The 20,542-nt window shown below is 43.6% G+C and overlaps 1 protein-coding gene across 1 annotated transcript in view; it reads left to right on the top strand.

Annotated features, from left to right (window-relative positions):
* Positions 1-17,162: 17,162 nt before the first annotated feature.
* ANKFN1 (ankyrin repeat and fibronectin type III domain containing 1) overlaps positions 17,163-20,542 on the top strand; it is a 564,723-nt gene continuing 561,343 nt past the window's right edge. Inside the window, exon 1 of the mRNA XM_079131399.1 lies at positions 17,163-18,037. Within this exon, the coding sequence (XP_078987525.1) occupies positions 17,834-18,037 (204 nt within the window). The 5' untranslated portion in view covers positions 17,163-17,833. The remainder of the gene's footprint in view (positions 18,038-20,542) is intronic.

Genomic DNA, 20,542 nt, shown 5'->3' on the forward strand with positions numbered 1-20,542 from the left:
ATCACATAGGCATGATGCATTACTAACTCCATCTTTAGCCCCTCTCCTCTCTTTAGAAAATGGAGTATATAGCTAAAAGTTCTAAACTCATATTCATGACTTGGCCTTTCTAGTGACCAGTCCCCATTCAGGAGTACATCAAGGTCTCTTCAATGGAACAAGTGATACTCCTATCACCCAGAAACTGCCAAGAGATTTAAAAGCTCTGCATTGGACCTGGAGTCAAAGACATAATATTAGAACAAAACATCTCCCTGGCACATTTCTTGGCTCAAGAAATGACAAGGGTTTTAGGAGCTCTGAGCCAGGGACCAGAGGAAATATCTGCATTTTTAATTTTTTCACAGTGTAACAAAAGAAGGATAGGTTGAAAGTGAGTTAATTAATTAAAGATGGTATGGTTATCCAAGAGGACATGAGGTTCTTTCTTCAAGCTATTTTATGCCTTAGAATTAAATACCCTTGTGTAAATAAAAAGATCAGTTTTTTCTATCCCCATTGCAATTGACTATTACACAAGATGTGTCTGGCGAGGATATCGGTTTTGTTATTTTGTCTTCTGATGTGTTGACCTGATGGATTCTAGGGTAGGTAGGAAGTGAGTTGAGTGAGTGAAGGGGTCCTTCCTCCTAAATGGTGGATCTTTGGGATCATTCCTTCAGAGAAAGGCAGAGCCCTGGACCAGAAAACAGAACTTGGAAGGCCAGAAATTTTCTTCACAGAAGGGAGTTTTTCCAGCAGAAGAAATGATCTGCTCAATCTCACATGGTCAATGCTGCTACAAAATCACATACTCTAGGATTATTAACTATAGTCTGTCCTTTTTATGAAGACTCTAAGATGTTGAGTGAGCTGAAAAATTCAGTACTGTAAATGTAGTATTTGTATAGTACTATTCAGTTTGTAAAATACATGTGTGTGTTTATACTTGTGTGTACGTGTGTGTGTCCCTTACAAACCCAGTGGGGAAACGGACTATTATCTTCCCTGATTTAATAAACGAAAAAATGGGATTCAGATTTAAATAACTAACCTCAAAGCAAACAATGGTGGAGTTCAATTTAGAATTAATTTCTCCATCCAGGTGCAGTGGTGCATGCCTGTAATCAGGGACTCAGAAGGCTGAGGCAGGAGGATTGCAAGTTTGAAACCAACCTCAGCAACTTAGTGAGGACCTAAGAAACTTATTGAGACCTTGTCTCAAAATAAAAAGTAACAAGGGCTGGAAAAAGTGGCTCAGTGATTAAGTGCTCCTGGTTCAATCCCTTGTACCAGAAAAAAAAAAAAAAAAAAAAAGAACGAGAAAGAAAAAGACTTACTCCTCCAGGTTCTTGATCTACAGCATCAGAATATTTACCATGAATTTTCTAATCGCTCAATACAAGCTATTGAAAACCACTTGGAGATTCTCAAATATATAGATTACTATTGAGAGAAAATTAATGAGAAGGCAATTAACTTGTTTCAGTCAGTAAGACTTGGAAACAATTGCCATCCCCGGGAGCCCTGGGATGCTTTCTTGTTGCTGAGGCTGGGAAGTGAATCACGCTGATAAGAACTGAGACCTTCAGAATCCATTTCATGTTTCTCTTTCTCCTGAGGTTATTGATTAAGAGCTCTGTTTGCTCTATGTCTAAGCTTCAGCGGCTGCTAAAAGCAAAAGAAAAAGTCTGAGATCACCTTGTTCTATTCTGGTTTATTAGAGAACGAATATAATAGAGAGTAGAAAACTAAGCCAGGAAGAAGCAATCAGATGAAAACTGTGTTGAAGTTGTGAATGGAAACAGACATCAACAGGTACGTGGATGAGAAGAAAAGGGGAGACTCGACAGAGACTCTGGTGCTGCAGCATGCTCTGAGATATTTTGATAAAAAGGCACTATTCTATATTTTGAGAAAAATGAGATTCACAGACGCATCATGCAAGAGAAGCCTGTTATCACTCTCAGAGAAAGTGGTCTGCTGAGTAGGGTGTGAACAGCGTAAGGACAGGCTCCAGAGTATGGACAATCAAGAGACTGCAGTCAAGGAGAGATGGCAACAGTCCAGAGGAATATGGGACCCCAAGTTCCACATTATTAACTGCTTCACACATGAGTGCATGATGGGATGGATCCCCAGAGACTGCTAGGGTTCTGGTGGAAGACTGTAGAGGGACTCTCAGGACACAGGGGTGTTTTCCTCACTTCCAGCTGAAGGTCATGTCTCTGGAAGAGAATGGAGGATGGAGGAGTGAACAGCTGGAGACAGTGTAGAAGAGAAGATGTTAGTTTCCTGGAATGCAGCCTATGATACCAGAACAAAAGGTTCTGGCTGGAATCTGGGTACACTTTACAGAGACCAGGAAGAATGTATTTGGCACACAGTTCTGACCTGATCACAGAGTGGAAATAGGATTTTTTCTTTTCAGAGAGAGGGGGAAAGAAAGTCTAAACACACTGTAGAACAAAATGATATTGGAGCTGTCATGCCTGACTTGATAAGAAGTAGCAGAGGGTGAGTTTCTAGGATTTCTTAGCTGATGATAAAAGGCATTTTATATTCCAAACCTTTAGAGTTGAATTTGAGATGCTAAAAAGGAAAGGGATGTGTCATGTCCTAGATATTTCTCTACTTGCATGGTGAAGCCTATAACTGGAATGTACAGTCAGCGAACATTTGGAGAAGAGGCAAAAGAAGAATATTAACCTTATCAAGAGAAATATATGTATAAATGTCAAATAATGTGACCTGAGTTCTTTCCCTGGCTAAGTCATGCAAAATAGGAATTTGATTGCTCTGAAAGAGTAGGGTCACTTTGACAAATCCAGATACCCTTACCCGGGGCCCATCACAACTGTGCCCACAAGGGGAAAACAGACCATTTATTCAAGAAACTCTAGCACTGTGCTGTGCTCCCAGCTGGAGCCGACAAGGTCCGGTCCTCGGGAGGCTAAAATCTGATAAGGGAGGGAGATGAGAGAAGGAAATGCCAAACCTTCCCAGGCTGGATGTACTTGGAGGCACACGTGAAAATACGGGAGGGAGAAAGGGGAGCGAATTTTCCAGCAGAAAACGTGGCCCAGGAGGTTTGTGGCAGAAGGAAAAGAATTTATTTCCTCAGGGATCACTCTCTGTAAGACACAATCCTTTCTAGAACATCGGAGGTTGTAGATTGTAGGCTTGGGCCACTTCCATCCTGGTCCTTGTAAAGCAGCTTCCAACCAGGCCCAGCCCTGGGCAGAACTACGCTACCAGCCCTGACGAGCGAATGCAGACACCTCCCAGTCGATCCCTTCTTTCTTGGCACTGGCTCGTGGCTACTCCTGTGGCCTTGTGGTAAATCTTCTTCTATTCTAACTGAAGAAAGCCGGGGGCTTATTGCCTGTGAGGGAAAGAAAAAAGACAAATTTAGACCTGTTGTCTAATGGAGTTGCACACCTGCACAACCCTCCCCAAAAAAACCACAAACAAACAAAAAGAAACCAAATTATCTCCATGAATAAAGGGTTTACTTTGCAAATATAATGAACTATTTCCTAGGAAAGTGAACATGTACAGAATGTAAATTTTGTATAACTTAGTGAATTATGGATCTTGCCTGAACTCGGTGGGATTCAATGAATGCAGTTAAAAAAAATTTGCTGCAGTGGCAAATATTGCTGGTGGGAATACGAATCAGTGCAACCATTCTGGAAAGCATTCTTCAGAAAACTGGGAATGGAACCACCATTTGACCCAGCTATCCCACTCCTCGGCATATACCCAAGGGACTTAAAATCTGCATGCTATAGTGACATGCCTACATCAATGTTTATAGCAGCTCAATTCACAACAGCTGAGCTATGGAACCCTCCAACAGATGAATGGATTTAAAAAATGTGGTATATATACACAATGAAATATTACTCAGCTCTACAGAAGAATGAAATTACGGTATTTGCCAGTAAATGGATAGAACTGGAAAACTATCATGCTAAGTGAAATAAGCCAGTCCCAAAAACCCAAAGGCTGAATGTTATCTCTGATATGTGGATGCTGACTCACAATAGTCAGAGTGAAAGGAGAGAAGAATAGAAGTTCATCGGATTAGACAAAGGGGAATGAAGGGAAGGGAGGGGGATGGGAATAGGAAAGACAGTGGAATGAGTCAGACATAACTTTCCTACGTTTATGTATGAATACACAACCAGTGAAACTCCACATCATGTTCAATCACAAGAATGGGCAGTTATACTCCAGGTATGCATAATATGTCAAACTACATTCTATTGTCAAGTATAACTAAAAAGAGCAAATAAATTTTTTTTTACAAAAAAACCTATGGATCTGAGAGAGGAGATAGAGTGAAAGGTATTGCATTTCAATAAAAGGAACAGAGAATCAAAAGTTCTACTTTGTTGCCATTTCCTGTAGGCTACCTAGCCAGAGAATGTTTGAGCATCGTATCTTCCCAGTAGAGATTATTTTGAAAATCATTTCCTGAAAAAAAAAAAATAATCTCCTTATTATCCTAGGACCTCAATTCTACCAGAAATCTGTTTCCATTAAAAGTAGAATATCTCACAAATACCTCATGGACAATTTAATCAATTAGAAAGTAGAGGGAGGAAAAATGGAAGAATTGGCCGGGCACCGTGGCTCTGTAATCCCAATGTAATCCCAGAGACTCGGGAGGCTGAGGCAGGAGGATCATGAGTTCAAAGTCAGCCTCAGCAATTTAGTGAGGCCCTAAGCAACTCAGAGAGACCCTGTCTCTAAATAAAGTACAAAAAAGGGCTAGAATGTGGTTCAGTGGTTGAGCACCCCTGGGTTCAATCCCTGGTAACCAAAAAAAAAAAGAGAGAGAGAGAGAATGGCCCTTCTGCTTAATGTTTAATGTTGACCTTCAATGTAATATTGGATTAACAGGAATTTTGCGAGAAGTAGATCAGAGGTCCAAGATAGAGTGAAGTTGTCAGATATGTACTTCAGGCTTCAAGAAAGTCAAAGACCAGAGAGAAGTGAGCACGTGCTGAAAACCAAAATGAGGTTTATCTTGGGTAAGATTCACATGTCACCAAAGCCTGGTCACAGCACCCACTCACAGTGAGCACTTAGTGACCTGCATTGCTGAATGACAGAGAGAAAGAAGGACACTCAGCTTCATTTGGTTTTCAGATTTCCCAGGAAAACATCTTCATGTTCCAAAGAACACATAAATAATACAAAGCAAGATAAGGGAATCAAGTCAAGATTAAGGGAGAACAATCAGGTGTCCATGAGTTTAAGGGTTTAGGCCTTTAAAAGTCTCATCTCAGGCTGCTGAAAACACACACACACATACATCCTCTTAGCAGTCTCATTATTTATCTCTGAGATGATAATAATGGACGGGAGAGTTTTCAGAGGACTGGAAAGCATCCAGATTTACTAAAATCTACTTCCTTACACTTAAATTTTTATTAAAATCATGGTTTTAGTTTATTTTAATAACACTTTCACTGAAATCCTTGACAAAATTCTTGAAAAGATGATTAAATTGTAGGTTCAAGATTAAGCCATCAAAGTGATCACCAAGAACCTGTATTTGTTCACTAAAAACAAATCATGTCACCTAACTTCATTTTTCTTTGAGCTAAAATGTACTGTGTTGATACATTTAGAGATCACCCTAAATAGAGTAACTATTAATTTGGGTAGTTTGTTTTTTGTTTGTTTCATTGTGTTTTGGTGGAGAGGGCAGGTATTAAAGATAGAACCCAGGGGAACTCTACTACTGACTAATGTTCCCAGCCATTTTTTATTTTTTAATTTGAGACAGAGTCTCTCTAAGTTTCTGAGACTGGTCTCAAACTTATGCTCCTCCCTCCTCAGCCTTCTGGGTAGCTGGGATTACAGGTATGCACATTATGCCCAGAGGTAGTTATTTCAACCAGACATTCTACAAAGTATCCTGAACAGATTCATCCCCAGTCAGATATAACTATACTCCAAGACTCTAAGGCCTGGAGGACATTGTGTACCCTGAGAACTCAGGGTTCTGCCCTGGGCTGTGATTACCTCGATTGGTTTCCAAATTCATTTTTATCAGCAGAGTCTTTGAATTCAAGCCTGTGTGGTTTTCCTCTCATCGGATTGTGTTGCCTACAGGCAGAGAAGAGTGAAGGAAGAAGGGAAGGTCAGAACCGTTGTATACCAGGACATGCTCACAGAACAGGCAGCACAGCCTGGGAAAGCGTGAGATGACCCACTTCATCCCTTCAACTGTTCAGAAACCACAACATGTTTTTTTCTTGCTCTTAAATGCTATATAAGATACTTCTTCCCATTCCCCTAGGCCCTTTGTGACAATGCACATCTCTAACCACGTCACTGGCTTTCTATGTCATCTTCCCTTGGTTTCTACAGTGTTACTCTAGCCTAGTTTTATACTTTTCTTCTTTATTCCTCTTTACTCTGCTTCATTATTAGCTTCTTTTTTTTTTTTTTTTTTTTTTTTTTTTTTTCTTTTTTTCTTCTCCTTAAGTTTTGAATCCTAGGTCTGCCACTTACTGAATGGCCTTGGGAAAGCTACTTAGTCTCTTTGTTTCATTTTCGTCATTAAAAAAATAAATAAGTCTGCTAATAGCACATACATCATAGGATTGTAAGGAAACTAGATGAACTGGTATTTAGTGAGCACACACAGACTAGTAAATGGTATATAACATTCAATGTATATTAAATACATAAAAATTTTGTGTTTTCTAACTATTCCAAATTAGAACTTGTCTCTTCCCCTATTTTAATATATCACAGGTATAACCTTAATCTGCCCCATTAACTAAATTATTTCATCATGATCCTCCCAAGCGGGATGTCTGTTAGCCATCTATGCACGCTGAAAGCTGACTGAAGGTGGAGGTTACATCATGTGTTTCCTTGAATCCCACAGTCCCTTTCATAGGCCTGACCTGTAGGGGACAAGCAAGGAATTGTTTGCATTGATGTGCTCCTGGTTTTCTAGAGGTGGTCCTGGATTCTCCGATGCTCAATCTTACTGTCTTCGCTTCATTTCTAGACCTGGGCCCCACAGATCTTTCCTGGAGAGTTGGTGTATGTGCTACAGTCCACCTCTCTCGTTAGCCATCTCTGAGCTCTACATTTATCAGGGACAGTGGGACTTGGCAGGCGGACAAGAAACACAATCTGTAGACAGAGCCACCACAGGCCAGCCGCTCCAGTACGATTCCTGCAGTTTGCTGGCAGCCTGTGGTTCCTTTTCAACCCTCTAATATGGAATTCCATAGGGCTTTTAAGGAGAAGGAGTAGAAGATTGGGGAAGCTGCCTATTTTTTCCCCATTTTTTAATCTTTGGAGGTCATGTACTTGACATTTGACCCTAAAATAATCCAAGATGCTATGGTTGTCACATTAAAAAAAAAAAAAAAAAAAAAAAAAAAAAAAAAAAAAACAGTCCAGCAGAAGACTGTAGTTTTGGATTGATTGGTGTGAATGCTTCAGCAAATCTTCTGAAGGCCGTCCAAAGCCACACATAAATAATGAGTTTGGAAAAGCAACAAGAATGCATGGGATGTAGCCTTCTGAATCGGCCATACAGCGTTCTCAGAGTGGTGGGCTACTTAGCAAAAAGGACCATTTGAAAATGTCCATCAGGCATGATGCGGGGAGAGCTTTCTCTGAGACAGTGGCTCCACATCAAACCCCAGCCCTGTGCTGTGACCTCGGCAGAGGCAGAGCACTCAGTATGACGCTTAATCTCCACAAACTCATTAACGGTTTCACAACAAAGCAAGCTCTGAGAACCTTACCCCAAAGCCTTAGCAACCTGGTGTCCCACGTATAGGATCTGTTCCCTTCTTAGCCAGGCTATTGCTGGCACCTACACTATGGTCTGGTCAGTTTCACAGGAGTCAAAGACCAAGCGGCACTGATGTTGTTCTGGTCACTTCATCAACTGGATGCAGGTGACAAGTTGGAACTCTTACTGGGTCACCCCTCCACCCCCCCCCCCCCCAAACAAGGCCTATGTCACCCTTAGCTTTGGCCAAGTTTACTCCATGAAAAAGGAATCTTCCTCTGACCCCAGAGGGTTGCTTTTGGAAGCACATGAACTGATTAAACTAGTAATGGGCTCACAGGACACTGCACAAGAGCTTGCTCATCTGTACCTTGTGCCTGAAGGGTCAGTTCACCTCAAACAGGCTTCCAGAATAAAATTCAGATCCTGGAAAATTCTGGCTCCCCAGATAGACGGCCATGCCTCGGGAAGACTCTTCTTTCGGGCTTTTCGACTTGTCTGTCCATCCTATCCTGTATTTCCTGATGGTAAAGTCTTAATTAACCACGTAGCCCTGCAGCACCTGCATCTGCTTTTCATGGTTTCTAAGCGACTTTTCCCACTTGGGTGTCGCTGTAGAACCTCGCCTGTATTAGACTGTGTGATCTGTCTCCCGCCTTCCTCAGTGCGAACTCCCCTCCCCTCTACTCACATCCACACACCCCACAAATTCCTTGCAATTCCCCACTCCCTCCATTCTGTCTGTGTGGTGAGTCCACCAAGAAGCAGGCTCTGGTCATCTGGGTGTTGAGATACTCACCGATAAAAATGAATTAATGTTTATCTAGTACAACCATGTGGGATTCCCGGCAAGGAAGACACCACACTGAACACTGAGATGAGAAGGAGCCCAAGGGGGAGGAGAAGCTTCGGGCTTTACTGTGGTTGGTTTGCAGGTCGAGGTGGGGAGCCCCAGGCATAGTGGAACAGAGGCTGTGCTAGTTGAAATTCCAGCCAACATGCCCCAGAGGTCTTTCTTGTTGGGTAGCACAGAGATCAGGGGAGAGGACAGGGAAGCAGGGAGGAGATCCAGGGAGCCTACCAGCATTCAGATGCCAAAGGTGGGATCATTTCCTTGATGTCACTCGCAAACCTATAAGCCCTTGGCAACTTGTCTTCCAAAACTCACCTCTGGAACTACCCTGTCCAGCACCCATCCCTAACCCTCACCCCAGCTGCAATGACTGTCCTTTTCCCAACTGCAGTAGAATCCTGCTTGCCTCTATTTCTATAGCACTTTTAACATTTTAGTTTTTAACATTTAGTTTAGTTTTTTTTCACCATTGAATTGAAATCTGTCCCCCCAAAAGATGTAGCCAAGTCTTTACCAGTAACTCTGAAGATGACCTTAATTGGAAATAGGCACTTTGCAGATGTACTTAAGTCAAGACTCTCTGGATGAGGTCATTCTGGATTTAATGTGGACCCTAAATTCAACTGTGGGTGTCCTTACCAGAGAAAGAGACACAGGAGAGGCTAAGATTGGAGTTATGCAGTCACAGGCCAAGGAAACCCCAAGGATTTCCAGCAGCCACCAGAAGCTAGGATAGAAGGGGAAGGCATGGAACGGACTCTGTCTCAGGGTCTCCAGAAAGAAGCTACATTGCTAACACCTGGGTTTCAGAGTTTTTTGACCTCCAGAACTCTGAAAGAGCAAATTTGGGGGATTTATTTTTCAAGCCACAAAGTCTGTGATGATTTGCTGATGACCCTTGGAAACTAATGGTTTTATGGTTGCATATCAGCATTCTTAGCTTCATCACAAGAGCTGTGAGCTCACACAAGGTGGAGATTGTGTTTCATTCACCCTTGCAGCCCTACAATTTTGCATGATGCCTGATACACATGGAGGACACCTGCTATGTTTTCTGCAAAAGCCGCTGGGTCCAAGCCAACTGGAAAGATCTCTGAAATGAGCTCCACAGCAGAAGGATTTCCACTGAAGTTACAAGTTCTGTGAAATTATGAAGAACTCAGACTCTGTATGAAAAGTCAAGAGTGCAGCATCATCTTTGCTTGTACTTTAGCTGAGACTGTTTCTTGATGTTGTGCCTGCAGGTGGATTTCTATTGGGTACTAGGGAGATCCCTTGTGCCAATCTGCACAGGCGCTAAAGTGCCTTGGCGTGCATCCAACTTTTCTCTCCACGTCTATGTTAACCAGATGTGTCGAGAAGGACAGGTAGCGTAGACTCCCTGACCTAAACCGCATGTCCTCCCGGGACTCCCTGGAATGAGGGGTCTACTGGTGCAAATAATCTGTTGTTTGGTTTGGGTGCTTTCCTCTCTTGCTGAGCTAAAAGATGATTTTTTCCCCCTTCAGGAGGAGTTGAGTGAGTGAGGATAAAAATATTTACTTAGGGACCACCTAGACCAGGTCTAAAACTCCTGAACCAGGTGGGAAACTTCAGCCCAGCAAGAGTTCTCTGTTTTGGTTAAAGAAAAAAGGAACTGCAGATGGACAGCCCAGGAGTACTGCTGCAGATGTCTCAGGCAGATCCCTGAAGCAAGCCCAGGACCACAGCCTGCCGGGCTTTTAAACAGCATGGCCACTTGTTTAAAGCTCGGGGCTTTCTTTTTCCTCCTTCCTCTTACTCTCTTTTTTCTAAAAGCCACAGTGTGTTAGGTGATTTTCCCCTCCCTGCCTGGGGAACATTTTCTACACATGCTTAATCTTTCCCCTCTCCTTGGGCAGCTCAGGCCTTTGTACCAAGAGCCAAAACTTCGCCTTGGCAGAAACACTGCCCACACATAAGGGTAGGTGCTTCTTTTTTTTAATTTTTATTTTTCTGTTCTAATTAGTTATACATAGCAGTAGAATGCATTTGGACACAACATCCATAAATGGAGTATGACTTCTCATTCTTCTGGTTGTACATGATGTAGCATAATCATATATACACATAGGGCAAGAGTGATTCATTCTACTATCATTTCCATCACCATACCCCCTTCCCTCCCTTCACTCCCTTCTGTCTAATCTTCCCTAGCCCCACCCCTTATTGTGAATTAGCATCCACATATCAGAGAAAACATTTGGCCTTTGGTTGTTTGAGATTGACTTATTTCACTTAGCATGATATTCTCTAACTCCATCCATTTACCAGCAAATGCCAGAATTTCATTCTTCTTTGAGGCTGAGTAATATTCCACTGTGTATATATGCCACAAATTCTTTATGCATTCATCTGTTGAAGGACACCTAGGTTTGTTCCATAGTTTAGTTATTGTGAATTGGGCTGCTATAAACATTGATGTGGCTGCATCACTGTAGTATGCTGATTTTAAGGCCTTTGGGTATAAACCGAGGAGTGGGATAACTGGGTCAAAAGGTGGGTAAATTCCAAGTTTTCTGAGGAATCTCCACACTGCTTTCCATCATGGCTGCACCAGTTTGCATTTCTACCCACAATGTATGAGTGCACCTTTATCCCCACATCCTCACCAACATTTATTGTTACTTGTTTTCTTGATAATTGTCTTTCTGACTGGAGTGAGGTGGAATCTCAGTGTAGTTTATTTCACCCTGTTCTGTAAGGATAGCGTGAGTGACAATCAAGCCCTGAACGTATACGGAGCAGGCAACCGAAATCAGAAACCTTGCAACCGGCACAGAGAGAGTGGAGGATCCTCCGTGCCTTTGAGAAGCTTCCAGACTAACATGCATACACCAAAGGAGCAGGAAAAAAATAACTTTTTTTTCTTTTGTCAGAAGATAGGTAAAAATCAGTGCTTTTCATTTTTCAAATAATCTTCGTGTTCCTGAAATTCTTTCATCTTCACATGATTGCTGACCATAAAGCAGGTGTGACTTTCACTTTCCAGATATGGAAGCAGAGAGGCTGTATCAACAGATCAGAGACATACAGATTATCCGTATCAAGATGGATCAGAGCCCCAACTTGCTAACTGCCACTTCGGGTCATTCTCCCAGCTAACCCCCGGTGGTCCTTTCTTGCGCCAGCTCCTGTTCTATGCACCTTCATCTGCACTACCTCATCGAATCCTGATAAGGACCCACTAAAAGAGGACTGTTGTTATCTCTCTCTTACACACGGAGAAACTGAGACTTACCCAGGATAACACAGTAAGTTAGTGCTGAAGCCAGAATTCAAAACCGAGTCTATCTAACTCAAAACTCTTCTTTGAAACTCCGAGTTGAATTTTAAGATTCCACTTGCTGAGAGGATGCTTAGCAATGTAGAGGTTAGTGTAACAGAGGACTCAGTCAAGGAAGTGTCTTAGAGGATGTGAACTTTGGAATCCACTTAAGGAAGGGGAAGAGAATGAGTGTAATACTTTAAATTTTTTTTTTATTTATTCCTTATAATTATAGATGGTAGTAGAGTATATTTTGGCATATTATACATACATGAAATATAAAGTCCCATTTTTGTGGCTGTACATGATGTGGAGTTACTCTGGTCATGTACTCATATGTGAACACAGCAAAGTTATGTCTGATTCATTCTGCTGTCTTTTCTATTCCCATCCCTGCCTCTTCCCTTTCTTCCCCTTTGACTAATCCAGTGAACTTCTATTCTTCACCTCCCCACCCCACCTGCTTATGATGAGTTAACATCCACGTATCAGAGAAAATACTTGGTTTCGTCATTTGGGGATTGGCTTGTTTCACTTAGCATGAGAGTCTCCAGTTCCATCCATTTACTGGCAAATGCCATAACTTCATTCTACTTTATGACTGAGTAATATTCCATTGTGTATATATACCACCTTTTCTTTATTCATTTCTTCTGTTGGGCACCTAGATTCATTCCTAATAGCTTAGCTATTGTGAATTGAGCTGCCATGTCACTGACGCATACTATAGTATGCTGATTTTAAGTCCTTTGGGTAATATTTATTATGCAAAACGGTGAAGACCTTTAGGAGAATCGAATGTTCCCCACAGACAGCATGATTCTCCTAACTCTACAGGGAAGGACTAACACAGAGAGAGATCTCAGACCCGGCTCACTCACAGACCTGATTGAGTCAGGATTCACATTCAGGTGTGTTTGACCTCAAACTCCTTGTGCATCTCCACTCAACCATACATAATGAAGGTGGAAGAAGACCATAGTCCATGTCACTTGCATGTGAAATCTCTAAATTTGGGCATAATCTAGCTATCAACAGGCGACTCAGAGGGACTTTCTTTGATCAGAGACACCTATCTGTGTTGGAGAACATAAGTGTAACACAGCTAAGATGTTCAGGGGCGAAGAATTATAGGAACTTAGTAGCAATAGGTCATTATCTTTTGAGAATTATTTTAAAATTTTTTATACTATAGCAAAATGCACAAGTGTGCAAATTTTCATTTATTTAACTTGCTTCATATTCTTTTGACATTTCTGTCATGTTGCTGACAGATAGAAACACCTTCTTATTTCCTTTTTGCAATGAGGCATCTACAGGGAGTAATGTTAATGACCACCACCATTTTTTGAGCACTTGCAATGAGATAGCCTACCTTGGTTCATGTAATTCTCCAATGATCACGTAAGGTAGGTCTTGTTTATCCCAATTTTAAGAGGCAGTAACTGAAGCCCAGAGAGGTTATATAATTTGCTCAGGTCACACAGGATACAAATGAAAGAGCTGGGATATAAACTGGAGTCTACTTTATTCCAAACTCTATTCTCTCCTGTTGCCTGTGGATAACCAAAGAGGCTCTACATGGATGCAGTTGAGTATTTTAAAAAGTCTTTTAAGGTCATGTTTGTGCATTTCACCTTGAGATAATAAGCAATAGGGAAGGAGATGACATGATGGAAGTGGTGCTTGGGCAGGTGGGAAGACAGGAGGCAAGGAAGAGGTCTTGGAGGACATGAACAGCCACAGGAATTTGGAGTGTTCACACCTGGGTGGAGATGGTGGCTGTGGAAAAAAGAAATGGCCTCCGGGGACCAATAGACCTTGTAGAAACGTAGTCGATGAGCAGCGTAAGAAAAGAGAACAGGGAACAGGAGAACTGAAATGGTCCTGAGGGCAAGCTCTCCGAGGGACAGTGCAGGGAGAGAGAAGGAGAATGGGTGAAGAGCTTTGCAAGTCAGAGGTGGTTTCCTCTGCAGGGTGTAGAGGACAGGGCTGGAGGCCGGGCAGCTCTGCCAATGGCTGGGCCACAGGCAGCTGAACCAGCGCCTGGGCAGATGCTCATGGGTGAAGAAAGATCTTCCTTGGAAAGGAGACGGGTACCAATGCCAGCCCCTCCCCAGATGGGCAGCTTGGAGTTTATGCTGGCTACGAGCTGGGAAAGTATGTTCAAGGTCAGTGAGAAAAACAACCTGAGCTGAGGCACACAGTGTCTGCACACCTGGTGTGGCAAGCCTCTTTCCCTGGGGACGTCCCCTTCCTGACCCCATGGCAGGCCTGTGTGTAGTGTCCAGTGTCCCAGCACTGCAGAGGATGCTTGTGGAGTTGTCCAGCCCCCAGGGTGGGCAGAAGGCCCTGTCAATCCCACTGCCACTTTGAACCAGGCTGCCCCTCCAGGGAGGAGCGAGGTCTCACTTTATTGGCTTTTCTCTCCTTTTATATCCATTTTCTGTAGCGCTACTTCTTTTTACTGAGAAGCAAGTTGAGATCATTTATAGCTCCACCCTGCTATCCCCTGGATGTTTCTCCATCGTTTTGTGATCTGATTTATGGGTGACAGCTATGCACTCCTGCCTGTAGCTATCTGTGCACACACTCTGAAAAGTTCTAAAAAGGGCAGAGGTCACCAAGTAGCCGTGCATGAACTGGATATGGCCTGTGTGATATATTGTATTTGGCCTATCCAATGTTTGTTAACATTTTTGAACCAACACTCAAATTGGGAACTTTCACACATTCCTACACTTCCAGTTCCTCTTTAAAAAGCTAAAAAGCTCTAAAACTCCTGGACTGCTGTCCCAGGTGGCAGTAAGCAGCTGAAGCTGGTTTACTGCTGCTCCCTGCACACACAGTGTTTTGACTCTCCACTACTACCTGTGACTGACACGAAGCCCACTTGCCCTTCTTTATCCCACTCAGCAGGTCCCTAGGGGCATTTAACTTTGAGATCCTGATGTACAATAATGAGATCAATTCAGAGAGAAGTTGTTTGGTATCCAGAGGGTACGAATGTACTTGAGGGAAGGGATGGCTGAGTTCTAATTCCTTTCCTCTTCCTTTATGTATTCTTCTAATCTCAATCGCCCCACAAAACTCTCAACCTTGGGAGGATGCTTCCTGCCACCCAGCATGACATAACCCCAGGCTAACCTTCTTCCACCAAGACCCTGATTCCACTGTGGCTCTCCCATATTACCCTGGCACAAGCAGAGAGTTCTCACCAGATGACTCAGGGAGATATCAGTGACCTTATAACCACGTAAGTCATATTTTGGCAGAGGAATGTGTGAGAGAAAGGACGTGGTGAAATGGAATAACCACTCCGATTGATTTTGGAAAGGATGCGAGATGTGGGAAGTGAATGGGGTTGGGGCAAAATCAAGAAAGTAGATCATAGAAAGCTTGAGAGAATGGACTTGCCCCCAGGCCAAAGGAAAGCTGTGAAACATAGGAGCCAGAGCAGGGACATGACCTGATGGAATAATCAGCCTGGAGGGGTCACTCTGCGGGCAGCATGGGTGGCAGGCCGGAGCACAAACTGACCTGAGGATAAGAGGCGCCGCAGGAAACTGTGGCCGGCTACCTCCAAGGCTGTAAAATTCAGTCTCATCTTTGCTAATTTAGCAGGCAACCACTTGTCTGGGCCTTAGTCCTCTCTGTGACCTTCAGATGTCCTTAAGGCATCAGTTCTCTATTGTCACCTAACATCCTCCATTTGCTATTTCTGTTGTAAAGGTGCAGTGAGGGTGGGACCCTCCTCCCTTTGGTTGAAATCATCCCCTACTCAATGAATCTTGGTTGAGGTCTTCCCCTGGTTGGCACTGTCAATCATAAAAAGCATACACAGTGTCCCCTCTAGAGCAAATTAGAGGGAAATCTGGACCCAGTTATCCCCAAATGACAACAATGTCCAATGTGCTTTTCTTTTCCCTGTTTTATGGTTATGAGTCAGTTGTTACGTGTGCATTTTGAGAGTGGGTTTCACTGGATTTAGATTAGTCTTTCTATAAAAGAGAAGCAACATCAGAGAGGAAGGAAAGTGCTGGCATGGAGTTATTTCCAGCTCCTCTACTACTAGGTAAGGTGCCCTCCACTGGGGCCTCTTTAGGAGAGAAAGCTAGAAAAACCTGGGGCCCTGGCGGGAAGAAATAAGCGTGCACCTGCAAGTCGAGCTGAGCCTGTTTGCAGCTCTGGACTCCTGGGACTTCACAGCCACAATCTGACAGACAACACCACAGAGGGGGCTAGTTTCCGCCCCCTCTTCTATTGCTCTCAGCTACGCTTACTGCAATAAGCTTAAGCAACATTAAAGACAAGCCCTTCACCTTCCGTAAGTCTTAAGCTTTTCAAAGAAGCCAGATGCTACCTTCCGTAAATCTTAAGCTTTGCGAAGAAGCCAGATGCTATACCTTCAACTTCTCTTGAGTCCTCCCTTGAGCTTAATATAGCTGACACTTAACCACTTAAAAACTGCCCCTGGCTGTTCATCTTCTGACTATGTAACAGGCATCTTGGTATTGCAGAGATTAAAAAAAAAAAAAAAAAAAAAAAAAGGAATGAAGCATGTTAGCGTCCATCAAGGAGATTATATTCTGATAGAAGGCTGCTATGGCTTGGATATGGCTTGAGAGTGCCTCCCAAAGGTTCATGGGAGTTTGGTCCTCAGTGCAGCATTGTTGGAAGGTGCTGGAAACTTTAAGAAGCAGAGTTTGGTTGAAGGTAATTAGGTCATTGGGGTGCTGCTCGCAGGAGAAACGAATGTAGTTCTCCCAGAGTTAGTATTCTCCTGAGAGCAAGTTGTTGTCAAAGAGCTTGATGATTTCCTATCTCAACATGTGATTTCTCCCTTTCAAACATGCTCTTGCCACGATGCCATCTGCCATGGGGACTTCATAAACAGCAGTCAGTGGCACAGAAACTGAGCTAAATTGATCTTTTCTTTATAAAGGACCCAGCCTCAGGTATTTTGCTATAACAACAGAAAGCAAACTAATACAAGGGCTCTCCCTGTGATTATATACACATATGCTCATTACTTAATCAGCATGATAAGTGTTAAGAGGAAGATCTGCAGAAACTGCTGTGGAAGCTGAGCATAGGAATAGTGGTGGAAACTTCCTGGAGCCACTGATACCAGAGCTGAGCCTCAGAAGATGAATAACACAGACACATCATCTTAAGGATATTGGGCATACGAATGTGTGTATGTGCTCACTTGTGTGTTTGTGTGTGTGTGTGTGTGTGTGTGTGTGTGTGTATGTGTATCATTTTTTTTGATACATCAGAGTCTAATTCAGTGTGAAAAGTCTTGCTCTATCTTTAGCCCAAATCAGGTATGGAGGTACTAGTTACTGCTTCTCTTCATTTATTTGCAAGGTTTTTCTGTTTTACAGCATCCTCTGCATAGAGATTTCCCTTGAATTCTCTATTTTAAAAAAGGCATCATGGACAAGGGTCATGGGCTCTGATCTCCAGCCTCCCCTCCCCTGCTCTTCATTCCCTGCCTTGGAGTCTCAGCTGCTCCATCTGTCAGGCATGGATCTTCATGCCCTGCTGGACAGACAAGGCGCTGCAGACAGGTTCTCCTTCAGCAGCCATTTAGACAGTAAAGGTTTTATGGAGCACCAACATTTTCTGGGACTCTAGCATCTTAACTAAGTCATTGTTTACCTGATTAACATTCGACATACACAAAAGGAGCCAGAAACACTCCCCGGGCTCTCTCCCATCCCCACTCAGTCTCCTGTCAGACATATATTGGAACCGCACTCCTTTCTGGGCACAGAGGCCAACTCAGATCTGACCTCAGCATCATCATTGCGCATGCCCTCTCCACCGGGCATCTCCCGGGACATTATTTCCCACCATTTCTTTCATTCCTTGAAAGCGGTGTCTTTGTTGAGAAGCATGTGCAGCGCTTCCCCTGCCTCTCCTCATGACCCTGCCTGGCGATCTGGGCTCTCCTGGAGCCAGGCCGTGGGAGAGGCGGCCATGCTCAGCCTCCCTGGACAAAGCCAGGGTTCCCTTGGCAACGGGACCTTGTGGACGCTGGCGAAGGGGTTTTCCTCCAGCCTCAGGCCTCTTTCAACTCCAGAGCTTACCCCCGTGTGCGTCTCTCATGGAGGCGTCTCTAACCAGGGTAGGAAAGCAACAGTTCTGAATCTCGTAACTGGCATTTGGAGACAATTGTTTTGCATTCAACAGGCAGGAGAATGTGAGTTGAGTGGGTGAGTGAATTCGCGCACAAGCTGGTGAGCATCCCTGGTCGGGAGGAGGGAAAGCTGGTTTCGTTTCTGTCCACACAGGCAAGTCTTGATAGAAAGTAGTTTGGGGCTGTGAAGTGTGCCTTTGTTTTTTGGGAGGTGGGAGGATGGGGAGGGACTGAAGTAAAGAGGCTTCTAGAGGCAAGTGTTTTCTGCTTTCTCTCCTGTCTTTGGCTTTTCATTTCTATAAATATAAAGACCACCAGGGATTGCTTATTACCAGGTCAGTGCCAAAACTTGCTCATTATTTCTGCCAGTGTGTGCCGGCATGCTCTGTCTGTCTTTCTCTCTCCCTTTTGACTTTTTGGTCAAGAAGACTGACAAGAAAGATTTGTTCTAAGGTTGGGAGTGACCTTTTCTTGTAGCAGCTCATTTCTCTGTGGACTGTGTAGGTATTTGAATCCTGGTTACAGACCCAGGTTGGCTCAGGAGACTTGAGATGTGACTTTGGTTGATGGAGAAAATGTCCATTATTGACTTGGTTAATAGAAATCAAAAGTTTCTATACTAATTCAGAAGTTTAGCATTGAAGCCCAGCTGAGGGCCTGGTGGGGGATACTGAGGGGAAGAGATATGGCTCAGCTCCTCCCTTTCACCCCAGGACTCCAGAGAGGAAGAGAACTGTGTTAAAAGGCTGCTATACAATGACCCTCCCGCTCACAGTCTTTGAAAGAAGCAGAGATGAGTGTAAGTAAGTGTTGAAAGGCAAAGGTTAGAGCTTCATTCATTTACCCCTTCTTTTCTCTTTCCTTCCCTGCCTCCCTCCCTCCTCTCCTTCTCTCCTTCCTTCTTTTTCATTTTTAAAATTACATTTAGAGAGAGGCCTAAGCAGAACTTTATGTAGGCTCTGAGACAAGTGTTTTAAAGTGCTCTGGGTTTAAACTAGTTACTGCCTTATCCTGTTAACTAACATTACAATTTAAAAAAAAAAAAAAAAAAAAAAAAAAAAAAAGCTTATTTCTTTCATTCTGTGTTCAGTCTTCCAGAAAACTCTTTGAAGACAGGTACTGAACTGTTTTCATTGTTGCACCCCAGATCTAACCAAACCCAGGGTCAGGTGCATCTTGGATGCATATAGAATTGGGTTAATTCCAGAGTGGGCCTGGTAAACTGCTGGCTGCTTACCTTTACCATCTGTTGCATGAAGGGTGGAGCCAGTTATGATGTAATCACGTGACCTGGACTCTGGACTCAGATGGGACGTTAATTAGCAGAGGTATCTCACCCGAGCTATTTCAGCTTTCATTCTTCAAGTGACAGAATTTGGATAAGAATGGTGTTTCCCCACCAAATGTACTTATCTGAAGTCCAACCTGAGGAAGAAGATTTGGGAGGGGGAGGCCAGTGTGCTCAGGAACAGCAGCGAAGGACACTAGAGACTGAGGAGGAAGAAGAGCAGAAAAGCTCAGAGAATGGAAACTGGACGGTGCCAGGCCTCAGATGACCTCGCAAATCCTTTGTAATTCTGACATTCAGTGTTATAAACCTAGTTTTTCTCAATTTTCGTGTCATCTCCTGCACTGGGTAATTTTGAAGAATGAGACAAAGTAAGACCCTGACTTGTTCTGATAGAAGCAGGCACGCTATCTTGGGGACAAGGAAATAAGGCTTCTCACCCCTGGCACATCTGACTCTGCCCTTGGAGTGGTGAGCGGCTGGTCCCCAGGCAGCCATGCCGTCACCTCATTCCGGTATACTTTTTCATTCAGTCAGCAGTCAGCAGGTCATCATTGGAGGCTAAGAACTTTCCTGTCTTCTGGGGTGGGAAGAGTTCCCTTTGAGAAGGTCATGTTTAAAGTTGGGGCATCAGTGAAGTGAGGAACAAGCCCAGCTGACACCAGGAGATAGTGCCGCTCCAGGCTGGGGGACCACAGGCGCAAGGCTCTTCGGCAGGAGTTGGCTTGGCATGTTCAAGGCAAAGAAGGTGCCCGGGGCTGAGACAGAGCCAGTGAAGTAGCGAGGGGGTCAGAGAGTTGCTGCGAGGTAGCGCAGGTCTTAGGGGCCTTGAAGGACATGGTGGAGACTGATGGGAAGTCACTGGACACACATTTTTACCCAAAAGTGAGAATAGCTGATCACTCCAGAACTATGGAGAGAAATGTGTTCCAGAGACCAGATCTGCCACGTGACTGGTTAGAGTGAAACAAACTAAGCATCCTTTGTGGGAAGTCACATGGTGTCGGGAAAACTTGAATGTGATCAGATGAACCTCGATTGCATCCCAAGCTTGCGATGTACCACTGTGTAACTTGTGCGTGTCATATACCTTCCCTGATTGCTCATCTATAAAGAGCTGCCTCAGCAAGTTGTGAAGATCACAGCAGAGAGAGACTGCCATCTCTCAGCAGATGCTTGAATTGAGGACCATCGTTTTCAGAACA

The sequence above is a fragment of the Sciurus vulgaris genome (assembly GCF_902686455.1).
Source record: "Sciurus vulgaris genome assembly, chromosome: 3".
Classification (NCBI taxonomy): domain Eukaryota; kingdom Metazoa; phylum Chordata; class Mammalia; order Rodentia; family Sciuridae; genus Sciurus; species Sciurus vulgaris.